General features: G+C 32.2%; 1 protein-coding gene across 1 annotated transcript; it reads left to right on the top strand.

Moving 5' to 3' along the window:
• The first annotated feature begins 500 nt into the window (after positions 1–500).
• LOC134685629 (excitatory amino acid transporter 1-like) lies at positions 501–20434 on the top strand. Its single transcript, XM_063545553.1, has 11 exons — positions 501–749; positions 1174–1248; positions 9499–9621; positions 9931–10012; positions 11622–11664; positions 12310–12436; positions 12928–13054; positions 13640–13873; positions 18613–18810; positions 19703–19837; positions 20122–20434. The coding sequence occupies exons 1-11, from the start codon at positions 605–607 to the stop codon at positions 20324–20326; spliced, it is 1494 nt and encodes a 497-aa protein (XP_063401623.1). The 5' UTR covers positions 501–604; the 3' UTR covers positions 20327–20434.
• The last annotated feature ends 1037 nt before the right edge of the window (positions 20435–21471 follow it).

Raw genomic sequence — 21471 nt, 5'->3', positions numbered from 1 at the left:
CACTTGTAGATCAAAGTTAATTCAAGATTGAAGTTCAAGACAAATGCAGTGTATTTATACTGACTAATCAACGATGAACAACAATAATACTACGTATTTTAGCTAGAGTAAGTGCATAGTTTCAAAATGTTCAAAGTGTAAGCAAAGTTTGCAAACGTACGTGTGCTCGCTTAATCGTTTGTGTAACAGAAAGAAATACACTCTTATATTGTATTTATTGACTTGTTTGCATGTTATATTATGCAATTGTCTCTTCGTAAATATTGCTTTATCTGTGGGTCATGTCAAAACAATATCATGTCTTGACAAATGAACTCCGGAATAAAACAGACAGTTTAATAAATTAGTTTTGTACAATTCTCGAACAGTAATGTCGTTGTACAATGAAGCATATGTCAAAGACGAAACATTTGTTTTTATTGCTTGATAGTAAATATATACATTTGTTATGCAGACTACATCAACAGGTTAATGGGCAAGTGTTGATACTACAATATCGAGACTACAATGTACCTATATCTGGAGTTTATTTCATACAATTAGAACACGGGCTATGTACTGATAAACTGACAGTTAACAGTATCAAATTACTACAAGAGTGAAAATGGCGTCAAGTGATAAAAGTTGTTTATATTTCATAAAAACCAATCTCTTGGTGATTTTAACACTGATTGGAGTTATCATTGGATTCGCTATTGGAATTTCTGTCCGTGAACTTCACCCTTCTGCAGATGCTCTTATGTGGATCGGTAAGTTTCTCTATATATATCAATACATATGGATATCATTTTCTACCTATTAAGAAAATGTCTGTACCAAGTCAGGAATATGATTCGTTTGATGTGTTTTAGCTTTTGGTTTTGCCATTTGATTACGGACTTTCCGTTTTGAATTTTCATTCCGAGTTCAGTATTTTTGTGATTTTACTTTTTTGTACAAATACGTTTTGTTATAAATATAATTTGATTAGAAATTTTACCTCATCAACAAATTTCTAGACGTGAAAATATTACTACAATTTGTTCTTGAAATAAGTTGATAAATAGCTCTAAGTGCAAAATTGCAATATGAGTTTTATTTGTGGTAATTTATTCTTAACGAGAACTTTTAAAATACATATATATTAAAAGGAATTTATTACAAAACTAATGCAAAATGTCTATTGTTCCACAGGTATCCTTGGTGAGCTGTACCTTAATGTGATTAAAATGATGATTGTGCCACTGGTAGCATCTTCCATAATATCAGGTACTAAGTAACTTTTAAAATTCTTTAAGTCCTGCTAATATGTACTATACGAGTGAAATTACTCATCATTTCTCAAAATGATTCTCTTTCTTATTCAGTCTTGTATTATATTTTTTTAAATCATATAAACCTCGAAGAATAGAAATCAATAATTATTCTAAATCAAACAAATTAAGAAGTGTATTTCTAAATATTTGCAGAAAATTGCAGTTCTTAAAAAAAATTCTTAAAATTGAACGATTCCTCTCAAAGCAACATATTGGTGGGTGTTGTTGCTTTTTCGCGGATACAGCTTTCGCTTGAAGCTTTGATATTTGCCCTATGATAATTACCGTAATATGCAAATAGGGATAATTTTGTTGTTCCATGTTTAGAAAACATTGTATTCACTTGGTCTTATCAGGGGGAAAAATGTACAAATCAAAGAGGGAAAACAAAAAAGGGAAAAGGAATTTACGACCTTTATACAATAAATTGGAGTTTTTTTCCTTTTCAAACTACATGTGTTAGTAATTGATTTTTTTTAAGTCATGGAAGTCAACTGTGGCAGATCCAGGGGAGAAATCAGGGGGTTGCCCCCTTTTTTTTGAAAGATCAATGCATTAGGATGGGGACATATGGTTGGACCATTCCCCCTTTATAATGGGTTGGGAGGGAAATATATATAGGAAGATGTGGTGTGAGTGTCAATGAGACAACTCTCCATCCAAATAACAATTTAAAAATTAAACCATTATAGGTTAAAGTACGGCCTTCAACACGGAGCCTTGGCTCACACCGAACAACAAGCTATAAAGGGCCCAAAAATTACTAGTGTAAAACCATTCAAACGGGAAAACCAACGGTCTAATCTATATAAACAAAACGAGAAACGAGAAACACGTATGTATTACATAAACAAACGACAACTACTGTACATCAGACCCCTTTTAATATGGCTGAATTTTCCCCCTGTAACCTACCTTTGGAACGACCCTGTTGAACTGTGAATGATTTTAACGAATTATGAATAACGCTTTTTTTGTTTAAAAAAATTGATAGTAGACGTGGTTAACAATGTGATGCGTTTTAAACTGTTTATACCGTTCTTTAAATAATACTAAATCCATTGAATGTGTACTGTTCAGATTAATAATTTTGTTTGGATGAACATGACTTATATAGAGTATTTGTTTATTTATTCATAGATAAGCTTTGAATTAGCTTTCAGTTACTGCGAGTACTTTTATTTCGGTGCTTCGTGTCTATTGTTTTGTTGTTTTGTTGTTTTGTGTGCCTCAAACCGATATTTTGAGTTAAGCAAATTGATACTGAATTTTACAGTTTGTTCTTATGATGCGCTGTTAAACCACTGTTCTATAATGGGTATAGTGTGCGAAGTGAAAGATCATTACATTATGTATGTACCAGTCACAAGTCAAGAGCCTGTTACATTAGTTCTGTGGTTGTCGTTAGTTATTATCTGTCATATTTATTTTTTTTTGGGGGGGGGGGGGGGGGGGGCAGGGGGTGAATTGTTTTGTTATAATCCGACGCGCTTTTCTTGTTTTATCTTCATTAGGAACGCTCAAAACCACATATTTGAAAGCCAATGATCATTAAAATTATTTTTTTAAAAACCGCATAAATGAAGTGCTAAACAATCAACAAGGAAAAAACTAGTAAAATTAAATACAGTTTTTATTCCACGGTGGGTATGGTTGTCCTGCGAGAGAACGTACTGTGCTGGTGATTTGGTCCTGACGGGTGCTGGTGGGTCCTGATTCTGTGCTGGTGGGTTTGTTTACATTGTATCAGAACGGCAATAAAACGACTGTTTTGCTGCTTAATTTTTCTCTGATGCGTCATAAGTACCATGCAAAGTATATTACAACAATATTTTATTGCAAAAGTCGTGCAAGTCCGTTAAACGGAATTGTCCTGTCGCTGTGCTGGTGATAAGAAAAACGGTCCTGGTTCTGTGCTCATATGTCCTGGTTCTGTGCCTTTATATTTTAGTTAAAAGTGGCATATATTCAAGATCATTGATGCTGTACTGTTATTGACTTATTCTGCTGTTGTCTGCTTTCTTGAAATTAACATTGTTGTGAATCTGAATACTGTTATTATGAGAGAAAAAAAATACCCCTATTTATTTATTTTTTTAAAACTAACTGTTATCTTATTTATTGGCCTGTTAATGGAACCCTACTTGCCCCCTTTTAAGATAAGAAAATATGTTTACGATTTTCGGGATTACGATCATTTTGCAAGATCACCAAAATACGTTGTAATTTATACAATACTTATATAAAGTAGATGATGTGGTATGTTGGTTGTCAATGGACAAATTTCCATAAGAAACCAAAGGAAGTATGTGTTAACAACCATACGTCATCGTACGACCTTCAACAATAACCCATAAAATAAAAATGTAAAAGGTTTTGCATAAAAATGATGGGCAAAAATATTAAAAAAAGGACTTTCTGAGCGTTTGAATCATGTCTTTAGCAGCTTAAAACACATTTGTGTGTGAACAATTGAGTGCTGACTATAAGAATGACAATAGTATAGTATTGCGGGTTTGTTTGTTTGGTGGTTTTTTTAGGGGGGAGTGGGAGGGATGGGGATAAGTTAGAGCGAGGTTACAGTGAAAGCTTGAAATAGTTTCCGGTAAGATTTAAAAGTTGTATTGTAAAAGAAAAATGTATCTTATAGCTATTAAGAATCACTTGCTGTAAGATTTTTCCAACACATTTTTTTGTCTAAACGGTTATCAGGTATTTGTTTTTTTCGAAAGTTCGATAGAACACTAAAAAATAATCACTATTTTATGAAAGGGCAGGCTAGAATATGTCAGAGAATGAAGACGGGATAACCTAGAGAACACTAATAAAATTACGATTTCTTAGCTTTTTTCATTTCAAAATAAATATTTTTGATAAAGAATTACGGGGGAGGAAGTGAACAATGTGTCCTTCTTTTCTATATATAAATATTTTTCATGAATAAAAAGAAAAGGTGCCTTGATTTTAATTGAAAATGAGTAAATGGAAAAAATACCCAACTAAAATACACTTTTATTTTAATATTGGTAATATCACTAAGCTTTTAGGTTTTGTGTGTCAAACACACCATCTCTGTAGTAATGACTCCTTACTAAGATATTTCACTTCATTCATTTTTTTTCTGCATTTTTTTATATTGTGAATTCATAGAATTATTATATTAAAATGTAGCCTTAATTTATTTTAAAAAAAAACCGGAATCTAAAGCCAGATATATCAAACATTTTTGTTTCCATCTATCCGTTTTCAGGACTTAAACAATCAACAATAACACGCCTGGAAATTAAAATGCGTACTCGGCTGTCTGTAATCGACCATTTTTAGACACCCAGGCTCCTAAAAAAACAAGCCGGGTTGGGGTTCAAAGATGCAAATTAAGTACTTATATCAATATTTTATCTTTTCGTGTACGGTTTATGACCCCTCATGTGGCCTGTCAATTCCGAAATGTGCAAACTGCAATAGTATATATCAAAACAGCACAGACAATGAATAATAGAGATATTATTTTGTACATATATCAAGGGGAAACTTTTGCAAAGCATTATTATTTATAGTTCATTATTGTATTTATTAGAAAAAGAGAATTTAGTGAAAATAAAATCACTATTTTTGTAGAAAATTCACAGACCTTTGTACAGAGATTTTTGTTATGTTTAGCATGGGATCAACACAATGGTTCATTACCGAGTAAAAAAATTCAAAATGTCTATCTATCTTGCACATTTCAGAAAATTCAGATCAGATAACGAAACTGGTTCCAGCAACATTTATAAGCAATTTAAGATTGTGACCCTCACAGTGTCCATTCACCACAAATATTTTCGTTACAACGAATCATTTTAAATACAAAAATACGTGTTGCATGCAGCCTTTTGTTTATCTTTTAATATATGTATACAGATAAAGTTATGAAAGGCAGCAAGGTCATCAGGGTGAGGAGTCCATGTCATCTGAAATAAATGCTAAGCATAGATCTAGAAAGCGACATATAATCATGACATTAAAAAAAGTCTCTTCTTTTCGACTTTTTTCGAACAAATTGACACATAAAATGAATTATTTAGTATTGTGGAATTTTTAACTTATTTTAGATACTATATATTGTTATCTGATATTGGACGAAAGATGTTGCCCTTTTGTGTTATTATGTAATACATGTTCAGATTATTTGAAAACACATATTAAACAGCCAAATGGATGCACAAGAGCTAAAATAGGAGTCATAGATCCTGTTGGCAACAATTATCTGGCTAATTTTATTGATTTTGTAACATTTGTTTCAAATATGACCAACTTCTTATCCAAAATCACCAGCACCGTATCAGGACCCACCAGCACAATGACAGGACCCACCAGCACAGTATCGGGACATGAATAAATTGAGAAAATGCTTAATTTTAATAAATTGCAATGTTTTTTCACAAAATTGTTTTGTCGTGTGGATTGCGGTATAGAAAGCGGACTCTATGAGTATTTTTGTTTTATTTTTTCAGTTCGAGATTTTCTGAAAATGAGCATTTTTGTGTTACGCTTACTGAAACAGTTTAGAGGGTCATTTTTTTAATGGTTTATATATGAACACATAAGAAACGAAATTGAAAAATCTCAACTGTTTTCTTCCATTTTTCATGAGTGAAAACGTCAAAAAGCATCATTTTTGTCTTTGTTTACATTTTTTCATTGATCACCAGCACCCGTCAGGACCGAATCACCAGCACAGTACGTTCTCTCGCAGGACAACCATACCCACCGTGTATTCGCTTGTCTTCAGTCTTGTTGTACTGTTATATCACTGTCCCAGGTGAGGGGAGGGTTGGGATCCCGCTAACATGTTTAAAACCGCCACAATATTTATGTATGTGCCTGTCCCAAGTCAGGAGCCTGTAATTCGATGCATGTCGTTTGTTTATGTGTTACATATTTGTCTTTCGTTAAAAAAATTTACATAAATAAGGCCGTTAGTTTTTCTCGTTTGAATTGTTTTCCATTGTCTTATTTGGGCCTTTTATAGCTGACAATGCGGTTTGGGCTTTGCTCGTTGTTGAAGGCCGTACGGTGACGTACTTGTATAGATGTTAATGTTTGTGTCATTTTGGTCTTTTTGTGGATAGTTGTCTCATTAGCAATCATACCACATCTTGTTTTTTATATTATCAATACAAAAAAATTCTTAAAAAACAATTGTAAATATGTTAAGTTGTATATGTAACTTCGGTGTAACCATATATATATATACATGTATGTACATGTAGATGATTCACCTTTCGATGTGCCAACTTTCTATCAATGAGTGACGGATGAAATACAGAAAGTCACCTACATCTAAATTAGAACTCAACTACAACTAGCACTTTTGTTTTTTGGATATAAATAATTGAAGGTCGACGAAGTTATACGTCATTTCACAAATATTTCCGACTATGTGTGGTTTCAGAGGAGTAGTAGAATAGAATAATTGTTTCAAGGGTTCTTAACGTAAGTTAAAGAGAGTGTAAACCTTTTTCTACTCGAAACATCTAATATCTCTCCATTTAACGACCATTCCCACCTAAACGAAAGTCCTACTATGTCAAGGGGTTTCATTTCAGGTCGGGAAAAGACCAAGAGGTGACATATTACTATATCCAGTCAACCCTTGGGGATGAACGACATCTAGTTTGTTTTTAAATTAGTGTTGTCAACGATTAACCGGTTAACCGGTTAATCGGTCGAACGACCGAATACCAAAAACGCTAACCGGTTAACCGGACTTTTTTCAATTTTGGTAGATTTGATATAAATTTATCTTGAAATCATCAAATAGTTATGTTTTATTTGAAAATTGTCATCGTGGTAATTAATTTGACAGATGAATTGTCCAGTATATTGATTGCTATTGTTAATCCTAAAAACATAAAATTAATTAGAGCTCGGTCACGATCTTAAAGAAACATAATTAGTTTACATGTTTTTTTAACAGAAACTTAAAATCAGTAATGCGACTAAATTTTACTAATTACTTCATTATTTCATTGTTGATCTAATATTGTGTACACCTACATCTAAATGTGCAACCTCCGTAGTGCAAGACTTAGTCTTAACTTAAACGAAATATTAACTCAAAACTTGTGAAATGCAAACCAACGTGAATGTATATATACTCAGTGTATACGTGATAGTACGAGTAACATGCTTACAGAAATAAGCAAACAAAGCATAGAAACAGGTCGTACGGTGTACTATTGTTGTTAATGTCTGTGTCATTTTGATCTCTTGTGGATAATTGTCTCAATGGCAATCATACCACATCTTCGTTTTATAATCATTTATTTCAAATTGAAACACTCCACATTATTTTCGGAGACAACAAGATTTCAGACATATTAAATTCTACGAGATCAAGAAGTTTTTTTTTATATTTTTCAATCTGAAGTTGGTACAAACTCTATAATAGTTGATACGGTGTAATTGATAATAAAAAGTCAAACTTCGACAAGGAATCCTAACAGGCAAGCTTTAAATGATACCAAAGAATAAACTTCCATTCTAAAAGCGTAAATTTATGACTTGGATGAAAGGTTGTCAAATTGACACTCATACCACAACTTATATCTATGTGTAGGGTACTATTGATCCGTCTCTCAAAAACCAACTTAAACTACCGGTTAACCGGTTAATCGGTCGAACGATTATCCGAGTAACCGGTTAGTCAAAAGTGTAAGATTTGACAACACTATTTTAAATGTCATAAGTAGATACCAAATGATTTACATGTACATGAATACATACACTATAGACTCATTTTGTCTAGACAGCACTTTTTTTATTGCAACTATTATAGTTTTATCAACCTTATCATTTTCATTATTAGTACGTATAATTATTCACCTTCTGACTCTTATGTATATTTATCTGACTAATTCGTTCTGGACGTAAGATAACGACCTACGTTTTAACTTTAACACTTATTTGTGTTATAATGTGCATGGCCGTGCATAATCTTCTACTAGTAGTATTTGTTTTAGGGAGCTACCATTTGATTTTTCTGGGGGGGGGGGGGGGGGGGGGGCTAGGATGAAATTTGAAAAAAAATAGGCAGGACAGGAGTTTTGAGTAAAAAAAAAAGGGCATGTCACTTGTTCAATGGTGAACCGTGCAAATCCGTTACCGGATTGGGTGATCGCTTTTTCCAACTGCAGTGCTTTAATTGTCTCTGGTGGAGTTATCGAATGTTCAAACCGTACACATCCAACTTCTAACGCATTCATCGCTTTTTCAACCTTTTCTCCCCCGTCATCATCTGAATTTTATTTTTTTGTCAGTCAGTTCACCCTAAACTTCCGACGTGAGTTTTTGCTTGTTCAAACTGTACGCTCTGTCGTCTGTTTTCTGATGGAGTTTTATCGTCAAATTGTTACGATTAATAAAATTAAGAATGGAAATGGGAAAGGTGTCAAAGAGACAACAACCCGACCATAGAAAAAAACAAAGTTGTAGCAGAAGGTCACCAACAGGTCTGCAATGTAGCAAGAAATTCCCGCACCCTGAGGCGTCATTCAGCTGGCCCCTAAACAAAGATTAAACCTACAATACACATGTTTTGAAAGAAAAGATGGCATGTTGCAAGCCTCGATCAACACTAGAAATAGCAATATGATCCATACAAAATTGATGTTTTGTTGATACATGTAAAACCATCTTCAGAATTTTTCGGTATAATCAGCATTTCAGAAAATACACTCAGACACAGAATTGTTTGATGCTATTGTAAATGCAGTTAAACTAAATGTTATTAGATTAATACTGCACTTTGTGGGATTACTCTTTTAAACGTCGTGTTTCTATACCATAGAGTATTTTTCAATAGTTAATATTTACTTTATCATAGGTATTGGTAGGTATTTTAATTCTATGAATATGTGTTTGAATTCGTGAAGTTTTTTAAAAGATCAAAATTCCATAATGATTATGTTCTCGAGGGACAAAGAAAATATCGTTGAAAATTGAGAACATAATGTTATCAGCCGCCGCACTATGAGCATTTGAATTTTGTGCAATTAGTGCTCGGGTTCACGTATTCATAATGCAAAAAAATAAAATAAAGGACCTTGTGATATTATTTAAAAATGTGCATACAGAGGAATTATGTATGATCTATAGACATGTTACTACCAGTAATCATTTATATGTTACTTACATGTACACCATCTTATTTTTGTAGGGACAGCATCACTAGACCCAAGGTTTAACGGGAAAATAAGTTTGGTGGGAATATCGTTTATTTTGATAACAAACTTTTTTGGAACAGTACTTGGAACCGTGCTATGTGTAGTTATAAATCCAGGTTAGTTTTCTTTGTATACTGTCTTTTAAACTTTGTATTGGATCATTCTTATTTATAGTTATAAGCATGCAAAATATGCTCTTATTACCGTCATAGAACCTATTTTTGTCAATAATCAAGAACAAGTTTTGCGAGTGTTTTTTTTTAACGTCAGGAAAAAGTTGCGTTTTATTCGTAAAATATATCCGAACTTATCTAGATTTTTTTCAATCGATATTTATTTATTCTTTTAAAGAAACATCTTCTTTATTGATTATTCTAATTACTCATATACAATACAAGCTAATGCATATTAGCGTTTCATTGTAGGTGGCAGATCATCACAATTGAGACCAGTTTCTGCAGCAAAATCAAACATACAAACACAGGATGTATTTGCCGATTTATTAAGGTATTACATACTAACACCAGTACCATGGTACATTCGATGATTCATTAAGGGTATAGAAATTTGAATAAACGGTCAATTTTAATGAGTACTTGTGTAATATGAATTGAAATATACCTTTATGACTTACTCAGTTTTTAGATAGTTTGGTTTGTAAATGTCATATTTGAAGAGAAAATCCTGAAAAATCATAATAAAGGACTTTTGATGTAGCTATACTTTTGACCTTATTGCGAAGATTTAAAAACACATCAGCGGGAAAATGAAAATGGCATCAGCTTTTCGACGCCAGTAATGTAAAAACTAGTCATGTTCGTAACTAGTTCATTGAACTAAAACAAAATATACACATGTAAGAACAATTTAGATAACTACCAAATCTATTAAACTCATCTTGTTTTTCAAAGAATGTAAATAAGATGCAAGTTTCAAGGTTCTATCTATTATCTCAGACAAACACACAGGGGTACAAGAGTACAATTTAATTACAAGAAAAAAAGATAAAACATAGTGAGACAGAACAGGCAAAACTCAAATACATAGTACGGTATAAAAAAATGTGATTATTTGAAGTAATTCATAATTTTTCTTTACGAGATTATATCATTAATTTTGTTTTGTACGTTACATAAAGAAATCGAGAATAATAGATTTATTCGTGCTTGCATCAGTCAAAGATTAATATGATATAAACTGTACATGTTACAGTTACCAAAACATGAAACTCATCACCTTTTTCCCTCATTACAAATTCTATTTTCTAAAAAAAGCATGGTTCTAAAAAAAAAACGTTTAGCAACAAAATTGTATTCCCCCAAATTGAATAACGTATCTTTGCGAACCAACGGTGATAGTGCTGGTCTCTTTTTCGCTGTTTAGTTACCAATCATTATTTACAAATACTGATTTGTTCCATAAGACCTATACCGTCAAAATTATGATTTTAATTATTGAATCCATGCACTCCTCTTGAATTTGGCATGACTCGTCATTTCTGAGAAAAAGAAGAATGTTTGACAGTTTGCTCTCTGCTTTGATAGTTCTGTCTCAGTAACGCGATCCATGAAACGAAAATCAAATAAGATAATGTCATTACTGTTTCATATTGTGTTCCATTCTATGCTTCATATGCGATAAAAGGGTCTTGTTATTTGGACCCCACTTTCCAATGGCTATATAATTAAAGGAAATGCATAAAAACACGTGCTCCTTCACAAAACTGATATGTTTTTTTTTCTCTATATATCCTCAATAATTTTTGTGTCGACATCTTTGTTCCTAGCATAATCATTGAAATAGTACATGGAATAGAATTTTGCTTGGACTATCGATATTGAAATATGTAAAGCAATACACAATAAGTAGATTGATTATATTCATGTGTGTTCCATAATGAGACAACTATCCACCAGAATACAAAGCAACTATATATCACTTTACTGCATTCAACAATGACCAAGCCAAGTCCCCATTTATTGACCAATTAACCAAATAATTTCCCTTTATGAATAAATATACCAGACCAAGAACATATTTGACAAATTTGAACATTCAAAATTGAACGAAAGGCCTAATTTACAATGACCTATTCCAATGTTATTTTCTTTTTTAGAAATATTTTACCAGGAAATTTGGTCGCTGCTACTTTTCAAGTTGTAAGATTATTTTATATTTACACATTATGATAGTATCAAAATCTCATGATCATAAAAAAATTATAATGTTTCAAGTAACTTTTATTCAAACAACTCAAATAAATAACATATTAATTATATCACGAGTAAACGTTGATTTCGTTTTAAATTTGACATTTTGCTTTGATTTGAATTTATGCTTTGAAACAGTTGAAGGGGATATACCTTGGTTCAGGGAGATAACTCTTTACTTCAGTGATGCGCTTGTAAAAGTCAAGTTTCATCAATGTATTTAAAGCCTTTACCTGAAACAGATTGGAAATAATCTGTGTAACCTATAAGCTTAGAATGTTTTGATGAAAATGGTCCACATAAACGTACTGATGATTTAAAGAGTTATTTCCCATAACCTAGGTCTACCTCCTTAAAGAAAAAAGGCATTTGAAATAGTAAGTGAACAATCGTACACGCAAGACTTAAATATTTTGATTCTTCCATTTAGCTTTAAAAAAAACACTCCAAAAAAATACTTTCTGTCATTTTTGGTGAGTAACTGTTGCTAGCCTCGGATTAAACCCATTAAAGTGTATTATAATCAGTTATACATTAAGCATATTTTTTTAATGTTTGAACTATTCCAAAAAATTATAACTTCTCATTTTGCAGACAATGACGAAATACGAAATCGGAGAGCGTATTGTCAACACAACAATGAATGGGACTCACTCGCAGGATGTTATCTCTTTTATAAAGAACAAAAATCTCGGTACTTCAAATAGTGTCAATATGCTGGGTACGTAAAAAGAAACATATTATATGGAATTATTGAATATAATACAAAATAAAACCAAATTGAACAATCAGAACATTCTTATAGCTGGAAATATATCATATAGTATTGCTATAGGATAAAAATTTCTTTATAAGAGAACTATCCAGTTTAATGTCATAATCTTGTTAACAAGTACAATTTAGTACATAGCAACACTCTGTTGAAGACTTGGGAAATCGTCGTGGCACTTTTGTCTTAACATTTGTAACTTTGATTTATATTATATGTTATGAATCATCATACTTTACAGTCATAAGACTTTTATCATTTGGTCATTTGGTCATTATCAGTATTCGTTTCAACTAAGTCCACAATCCCCTTGAAAATGTTTCTGTTTTTATCTTATACTAAAAAATGCAACCTTTATCTATATTATAGTTAATTAATGTAACTTGTAACAACTATTTCTAGTACTTCGGAACTACTGTTTATTACTTTTGTTTCCTTTTTAGGAATACTGGTCATAAGTTCATTTTTCGGGATGGCAACAGCAGCTACCGGTAAAATTGGACGTCCATTTTTCAAGTTTTTCTATGCAGCGACTGAAATAGTACTTGTTATTCTAGAAAAGATATTATGGTTTGTTTTATATTATGGAAATAGGAGTACATTATGCGAAAAGCTGTTCAATTAAATAGGTTTCCATAATAATCGAGAATCATTAATACACATAGTACGTATAAAAATAAAGAGTTGTGGTTGCAATGAGACAACTATTCAACAGAAATAGAATAAAATGGTAGCAAGCGACTAGATATACTGTACGATCCTCAGCAACGAGTAAAATCCATCACCGTGTAATTGTCTTTGAACGGTCCAAACATGAAAAATTTGAAACAATTCTAATGAGAAAACAAACGACCGACCTAATTCATAAAAAATACATATGAACCAATGTCAACCACCTGTACTGTACTATAGGCTCATAACTAGGGACAGGCACATACAGAATGTGGTGGGGATAAATGTTTGTGAGCGCTCAATACTACCTCTAACCTGAGACAGAGGTAAAATAGCACAAACAGCAAAAGGTTGCGTCTGTATAATCATAGGTGGTCGTCTTTGTCGTCGTCCGAAGACATTTGGTTTCCAGACAATAACATGAGTATACATTTGAAAGCGTATGGATTGTTATGTATTCAAATTATTATGTTTTTCTTAAAGGTTTACGCCAATTGGGGTTGCCAGTTTAATCATGAGGGAAGTCGCGGGAGCAGACGATTTACAAGGAAACTTTATGAGACTTGGTATATTTATTGGAACCTTTATGTTGGGACAGGTTATAGCTTTGTTTATCGTTCTTCCAATTATATATGTTGTCATCGTCAGAAGGAATCCTCTCAAGTTTTTTACGTCTCTTGCAGAGCCAATGTTGATAGTCTTGGCCACAACTTTAACGTGAGCATTTATTTATGTTTTATACAAAATAAAACAATACATTATAAAAAACAAGATGTAAAAACACACTGAAATGAAAATTTATTTCAAAATGGCTGAGATTGCTGTTAGCCAATCAAACTGGTGTATTATAATGAAACATATAATATATGTACTTTAAAAACTCTACTTAAAGGGAAAATTCACGATTTTTTACTTATGGTTTAAATATGTTCATTATGACATAATATATATATTCACAAAGTTTTATCGCTATATGTGCAGTAATAAAGGAGAAATTCAATATTTAATGAAAAAATATTAACTACTTCCTGTAGGTCGTGACGTTTTCTCCTGGTTTTTGCATGCCGGGATTTAAAATACAATCATTAAAAGTCTTGGTTTTTAATCATATTTTAACGTAATCGTAAGCGCGCCGATGACTTATGCTTTATCTAAATAACCATCCGATAATAAGAAGATAAAACGCACAGGCGTTCAATTGTACATATTCATGAGATAAATTTTCTATGTTAAACGTATATATTCGAATTATTTTTGTAGACAACACAAAAAGTTATAAATTTATTTTTAATTAATATATTTTCGGACTGATAAGGTGAACAAAGTAGAGTACAATAATCTGTAAAGACAATATGTTGGTGTACTCTTATTGACCTTTTACTATCTCTGCTATGACTTGGTTGATACGATGTGTGTATTCACGGTTCTGTGGCAATACTCGTAGATGGCTTGTTGAAAGGTAAATTGTTATTTGCACTTCGGTATTTAACCACGCCTCTCGGGTACACCTTGCCAGGTGTGACTGTCTATTCGGATCAGTGAGTTATAAGACAATACACATATTTAAAATATATATTCAAGTTGGTGACAAATAAAAATTGATCGCCGTGGAATTATTTAATTATGTTTGGTGCTATTATTTATTAGAATTCAAATAAGTTAATTTACTAAGAAATACACAATTTTCGGTTAAAGACGGGAAACTTAAATCATATGTCCGATTGAAATGATTTACACCTTTTGCCCTTGATTGATTTCTAATAAAAAGGAGAACTTAGAAATTATAAATAGCTTTACCAAAGTATTTTTATTTGTCTTTATTAGGCAAATAAATGAATGAGAACACTTAGATTTAGACTTTTTAAAAGCCACGTATAAATTAATAACTGGAACTCACTGAAGATAACTCTACCGAAGCGGAATATAATATGAACGAATAAAGAAACAATATTTTTCTACTTGAGAAGTTATAAAAAATTGACAGCAAATTTAAGGTCTTTTTGGAATGGAATCGAAAAATTACGAATAGATATTCTTTATCAAGTGTGAAAAACGTCAACCAAATTTAATCATAATCGGGGACGTCCTTATTAAAATAGTCTTCGTCTCACAACGTATAATACTTAATAACTATTTGACCAAAGATGTTTAAAAACAAAAGACAACGAATTTAATGTCATCTCTCCCTATTTTTGAATGTAATTATAAGTCTGTTCAACTGGCAAGAATACCCCTAAAGCGGACAAATATCTGACAAGCAGTTTATTCTTTAAATTTGATGTCATTGAATATCAAGAAAGAAAATAAATCCCGAAAATGATTTGAAACTTTGATACTCAATAGCTTTCCTAGAAAATATTCACATCCCTCGGGGATTATTAGTGTACGTCCAGTTGCATATGTCGGAACAATTGTGGTGATGACGAATTTCTTTCTTTATTCGAGAACAATCTAATTGATATATAAATCTGTGATTTTACTATGTTCATAACTTCGATGAACCAAAGCAAGTTATAGATCGACCTGTATTTAAATCAAATTGGTCCTCTTCTTCTTCTTCTTCTTTTGGTATACAATAGTCTATCGAATTGGATGATTACATACTGTTGGTACACGTGGACTAGTTTATTTACAAAACTTTTACCCCAATTTGCACAAAATGTATGTTTCTTTCTTATGTTCAATGTATACATGTATATATTTTAAATTGCGCTGTAGTTCCGTAACTTTCTATCCGGGCGTATAAACGAATCGTCGACAAGTGCGCACATTTTTTTAATCAACATTTCTGGAATGATCCAACTATGTCCTTTACCATTGACAACGAGTAAATATTACATTTTCCTAGAGACATATAATACAATTATATGTCTCTGATTTTCCCAAATTAACCCTTGGAAAAAATACGTATATTTGTATATCTTCAATTTTTTTTTTTTTTTGTATCATTTTTTTTTTATAAATAATATTCTTTACACCAGAAATTTTATTTATAAACAAGCGTATGAGTTAAGTAATGACTAGTATATTATATCACTTTCGGACACGTAAGACAGAGATGTATATTATACATGCACCTGATAGTTCAAAATGGAAAGTTATAAGTTATCGGCCGTGTACACTGATCAATACCTACAGAAGTGAAACGATGCATGAACTTGCAAGCCCGACAGGAAATCGCTTGAATACCTGGACGTGTCACCTTACACCCCTCACAATACCTTTGGGAGTAATATCTTAAGCCATGCGGGTGATCAGTGGAGCGAAGATCCTAATTTATTTGAAAAAAGTATATTACTTTAAAGAATTATGAACGAATTAGATTTTCGAAAACAATTTTCACGGAACACTTATTTATGATTAGAACTTTGACTTTTTAACTAATTCCAATATAAACAGTTAAAAAATAACAGACTATATGCTTATTTAAAAAATAAGAACATTTTCCGTATCAAGTTAGTTATACAGATAAAACAACCGTACGATTGCCAAGATATCGACACGTAGTTAAGACTACATCGGTTACTGTAGTTTTGTTTCTTTGTGGTTTATAGACATATCGTGATTTTTATTTGGACAAGGTAACAAAATGGCGGAAGGCACAGAACTGATACTCAAAATTTAAAATCGATGGTGATCTCTTATCTAGCGGAATAAAACTTTAATATTTATAAATTTGAGCACTTTTATACAGAATGGACATAATATCAATTTTTGATTTTTTTGCGAAGTTTCCCTTTAAGGCATTCAAAACATTTTTGCTGATACTTATAAAAAAAAATACAATTTTGCAAATTAAAAATCAATATGTTACAGGCATTTTCTAAATTTAGGCATTTTGTAAAATGACTGAATTTTTATGCATTTTGTAAAATGCCTGAATTTTTTAATGAAAATTACACAAAATGCCTGGTCTGTTTCAGGCAAATTGTGTTAATATGCAATACATGAATTAGATTATAGAAATATATTGTAAACCTACAAAAAAGTATTGATTAAAATAAATTTAAGATTATTCTTAATAAATCTAGCCTGCAGGTTAAGTTTTTATGTTTTACTAGTTTTAGTGTCTATAACTAGAAACTATCTGAAACTCTGGAAACAGGATTAGATGTTCATGTGTGTGCCGTGTGTGAAAATCTCTGTTTTCGAATATCCAGTGTTCTACTTGTGCACAGTACATACATGAGCTGTGTTCAAAAGGAAACATATCTGATACTATATCTTGTCACCTGTGTTCAAACGAAGAGGTCATCAGAAATGAGAGAAAGCATGCGTCAGCCTCAATGACAAAACAAGATGTCAGGATGAAAAATCTATCGGAAAGAGTATGTTGGAGAAAATGTATAAGTTGCAATTCCCCATGTGGATCGAGGGAAAGGAGACCCGCGTAACCTTATGGCTGTTGCATAGCTGCCAACTTTTGAAAATGCCCATGGTGGTTTTGCATGCAAGATGGCTGTCAATAGTCCCAAAAAAACCTTCAAGGGGGCCTTCAAATACAGTTTAATAGTGTTTTGTGGCTTCTTCATGCTTTTATAAGCCTAGAGTCATTGTAAATTAACTGTTTGGTTTAAAATTGTGGACAAAATTGCTCTTTCAATATTTCAATTTGGAAGCCTCCATGGGGGAAATCCCCCGCAAATAGTGACAGTTGGCAGGTATGCTGTTGTTACTGGAAAGGAAGAGCATGGTTATAAACTTGGAATTAAAGATGGAATACTACTTGGACTTTACACCAGGAATCAGTTTAAACTATATGACAGTAATTTTATTGCTATTCATTGTGTAAATTATGATAATGAAATATCCTTTAGCAAAGCTGTCAGTAGCGTTTCTTTGAGTGATGGTCAGAGTTACACAAAATTTGTCTGTAGTGCTAGTGGTAAGACTAGATGTAACACTAAACGTTGTCTTTGTAAAAAGTCATGACAAATGTGTAACAGTCGCTGTCATCCAAACATTACATGTAGCAACAAATGATTGTCAGTGTTTATGTAAATGATTTAATTGAAATTATAAAACTTTTACTGTTTAAATTTTATGCAATATTTAACAATAGAATAAAATTATTTATTTGATATTTCTAGTCGATAAATTTTGAGTACATTCCATTCATTTTTAGTCTTTTAGGCATTTTGTAAAATGCCTTACAATTTTTTCAGGCATTTCATAAAATGCCTGAAAAAAATAGTCAATTTGTAAAATGCCTAAATCATCCAGGCATTTTAGAAAATGCCTAAAAATTTCAGTCATTTTACAAAATGCCTAAATTTAGAAAATGCCTGTAACAAATACAAATAACTACGATTTCTTCGTTAATAGTGATATATTAACACGTGTATCTACTAGTATTTATGAAATTTCAATATAATTATATGATCTACATTGTATATTCCCTTCTTTATTCTTTAGACATCATTTTCATTTAATAAATTGATTTATATATTTTCCAGATCTATAGCGATGCCTGAATCTTTGAGGAAATTAGAAGGACCATATAATAAAATAGATAAACGTATAACCCGCTTCATTGTTCCTTTAAATGCAGCTATAGGACGAACTGGAAGCTGCATATTTCTATCAGCATCTTGTGTGTTCATCTCACAACTAGAAAATCAAGACCAGAATCCGGGATCAATAGTACTCATAATGTATGTACAAAATCAATTACAGTTGTGATATTCTAAAATAATTCATTAAATTTTAGCTAATTTTCTTAAATATTGGTAAATTGAAGCTATTTCTTATGTTTAATACAATGTTTGGACAGTAAACAATCATTCAATCCTGCTAAAGAGGGGCCTAGGTTGCCAAGCGGTCTTATAAGTTCGTCTACTGTAGTTACTAGACAGTCAACACTAAGGTTGTGAGCTCGAACACCACTTTCTCTAAGGTGCGGATAAACTCTTATCCAATATATGATTGACTAGAATTATCAGTATTCCTATTGAAGTTCGGTGCCTATCTCCTTACATTTTGTCTTTCACCACCGATAAAAACTGGCCGCCACGAGATAGCCCCAAAAGTGGTGCTTAAGAGTGGCGTTAAAACGCAATCGCAGTTCTTAACCTTTCTTTATTAGAAACGCTTATACTCAAATATATTTAAAAGCAAGTGGTGTATGAATACGTAGAAACATAAGAGGCTAACTGCCAACAAAAATTAAAATGAAAAACAAAATTTATCTCATCTCTTTCAAATTGCAAGCGAGTATGCCTTCCTCGTGCATGAAATAGAAAAATTAAAAAAAAAACTTATAAATTTTATGCTTCCGAAAGGCTTTTCTGGATTTGCCTTACCCAAGAAGGCTCAAAGCCGAATATTCGAAAGCCAAGAATGAATAAGAACCGAAAGCATTGAGGAGCTTATAACCAAAAGAACAAACAAATATTTATCTAAAGCCACTTTTTCTGAGGGAGTTAAAGCCTCAGTTTCTGTATAAATTCAAAATATAAGAACATACACGACCTCTAAAATTTGTAAACATCACATTTTCACAATCGTGCAGATCACCTCGTTATACATAGATTCTTTTCTCTTCAGTTTGTTAGTTACGCTGATGTCATTTGCTGTGCCATCCATACCAAGTGGATCCCTCGTCACTATCATTATTTTACTGTCGGCTATAGGGATTCCACCTGAGGCAGCATCTCTTTTATTTGCATTTGATTGGTTTTCGTAAGTATATAGATGAAAAAAATACAAATAAGTTGTTTAATTAAATTTGCACTTTCATTTTGGGATTCGGGTTGGATGGATTTCTGATGGCTCTTTTGTTTAACGAAATAATAGTATTTATATTATTATTGGATTATATTTTAGCGAAGTTATCCTTCAAAATGTAATTTCCTCTGCCATACGGTTGTATATTATTAAAAAAAAATAATAATACAAAATTCACACTAAAAACTTGTGTCTTTAAAATATCTGCTTTACCAGCTTTTTTTTTTTTTTTATTTCAGAGACCGAATGAGATCGGTAACTAACATATATTACCAATGCCTGACATCAGCTGTGACTTACAAGGTGTGTAAATCATCATTACGATCAATCAATGACAATGGAAAGGTTGGTCTGCAGGACGATGTTGAAGGCGAGATAATTATTCCAATGATGGACGAAAATAACAAGGGAATAGAAACAAGAGCAGAATTTATATCTGTTTAGTACAGGGTTGGTTTATTCCTTAAGTGATTGGTTAATTCAAAATCGGTGGAGAATATATGTATAATTCTTATATAAACTATCATTTTTTAATAAATATTTTAAACATTATTATACTGTATTCTTGTATCGCAAAAAATAACCTTCAGTTTATCACAGGAGTCTTGCTAAATTTTCCCGCATAGAAGGTCTCAATTCGAGATTTTAATATACACAATATTTTACTGGGCTTACTCGTTATTATCAACGATCAAAGCATTTACTTGTGGCTTTCTACTTTTTAAACTATTGACTATATGGAAAAGTCTGCGTTTGGTCGGTTAACACTGACTTTGCATTCGTCGTTGGAATTAAGGCTTTTCTTTAAAATACTTAGTAAATATTTCCGTCTGATACGTCCAATGTATAAAGTTGATCTATCTGACTGCGCCAATGTAGAAATCACTTATGTAATAAAAACAGAAAACAGAAAAGGGATGGGACAAAGGTAATCAAAGAAAATAAAAAACAAAACAACAATTATAGTATTACCCGTATATTATAGTTTATTCAAAACATAAAACAAATTCAGACGAGAAAACCTATTGCATAATTTATGTTCAAAACAACAAACTGGAATGTAATATGATAAACAGCAATCAATGACAAACACTCAATAACAGGCACCTGACACGAGACAGGCACATACATAATGAGGCAGAGTTATACATGTAGTTCTTGTTGGCAGAAGCCAAACCCCACTCTTACCTGGGACAGTGATTGTACAACAGCACCGACAACAAACTATTATGAGTTGAAAAGGGCTCGAACCTTTGATCGAAGCAGAGCAATACGAGTAACAACATCAGTAAAGCAACAAGTACCGATCTGTAAGAACGTGCTGTAAAACTAATTCGAAGCCAATAACAACTAACCAAAAAACATAGACCAGAAAAAAATATCAATCTAATGGCTATAGTGTAACTGCGTCATAAACAGTCTATGTTTTTTTTTCATTTATGCCCTCTGGAGAAACTGTCCTCAACTTTCTCGTCCAAACCCTTTCCCGACCAAGTATTTCGGCTCCTGATCAACCATCGGTGTGGTCTATGATTGTGATGTTAAGGTCTTTGAGATCAGCTAGGGCGTGCCCAGATGATCTCAAATGA

This window comes from Mytilus trossulus, chromosome 9 (genome assembly GCF_036588685.1).
Source record: "Mytilus trossulus isolate FHL-02 chromosome 9, PNRI_Mtr1.1.1.hap1, whole genome shotgun sequence".
NCBI lineage: Eukaryota > Metazoa > Mollusca > Bivalvia > Mytilida > Mytilidae > Mytilus > Mytilus trossulus.
This window is presented reverse-complemented; position numbering and strand designations above follow the sequence as displayed.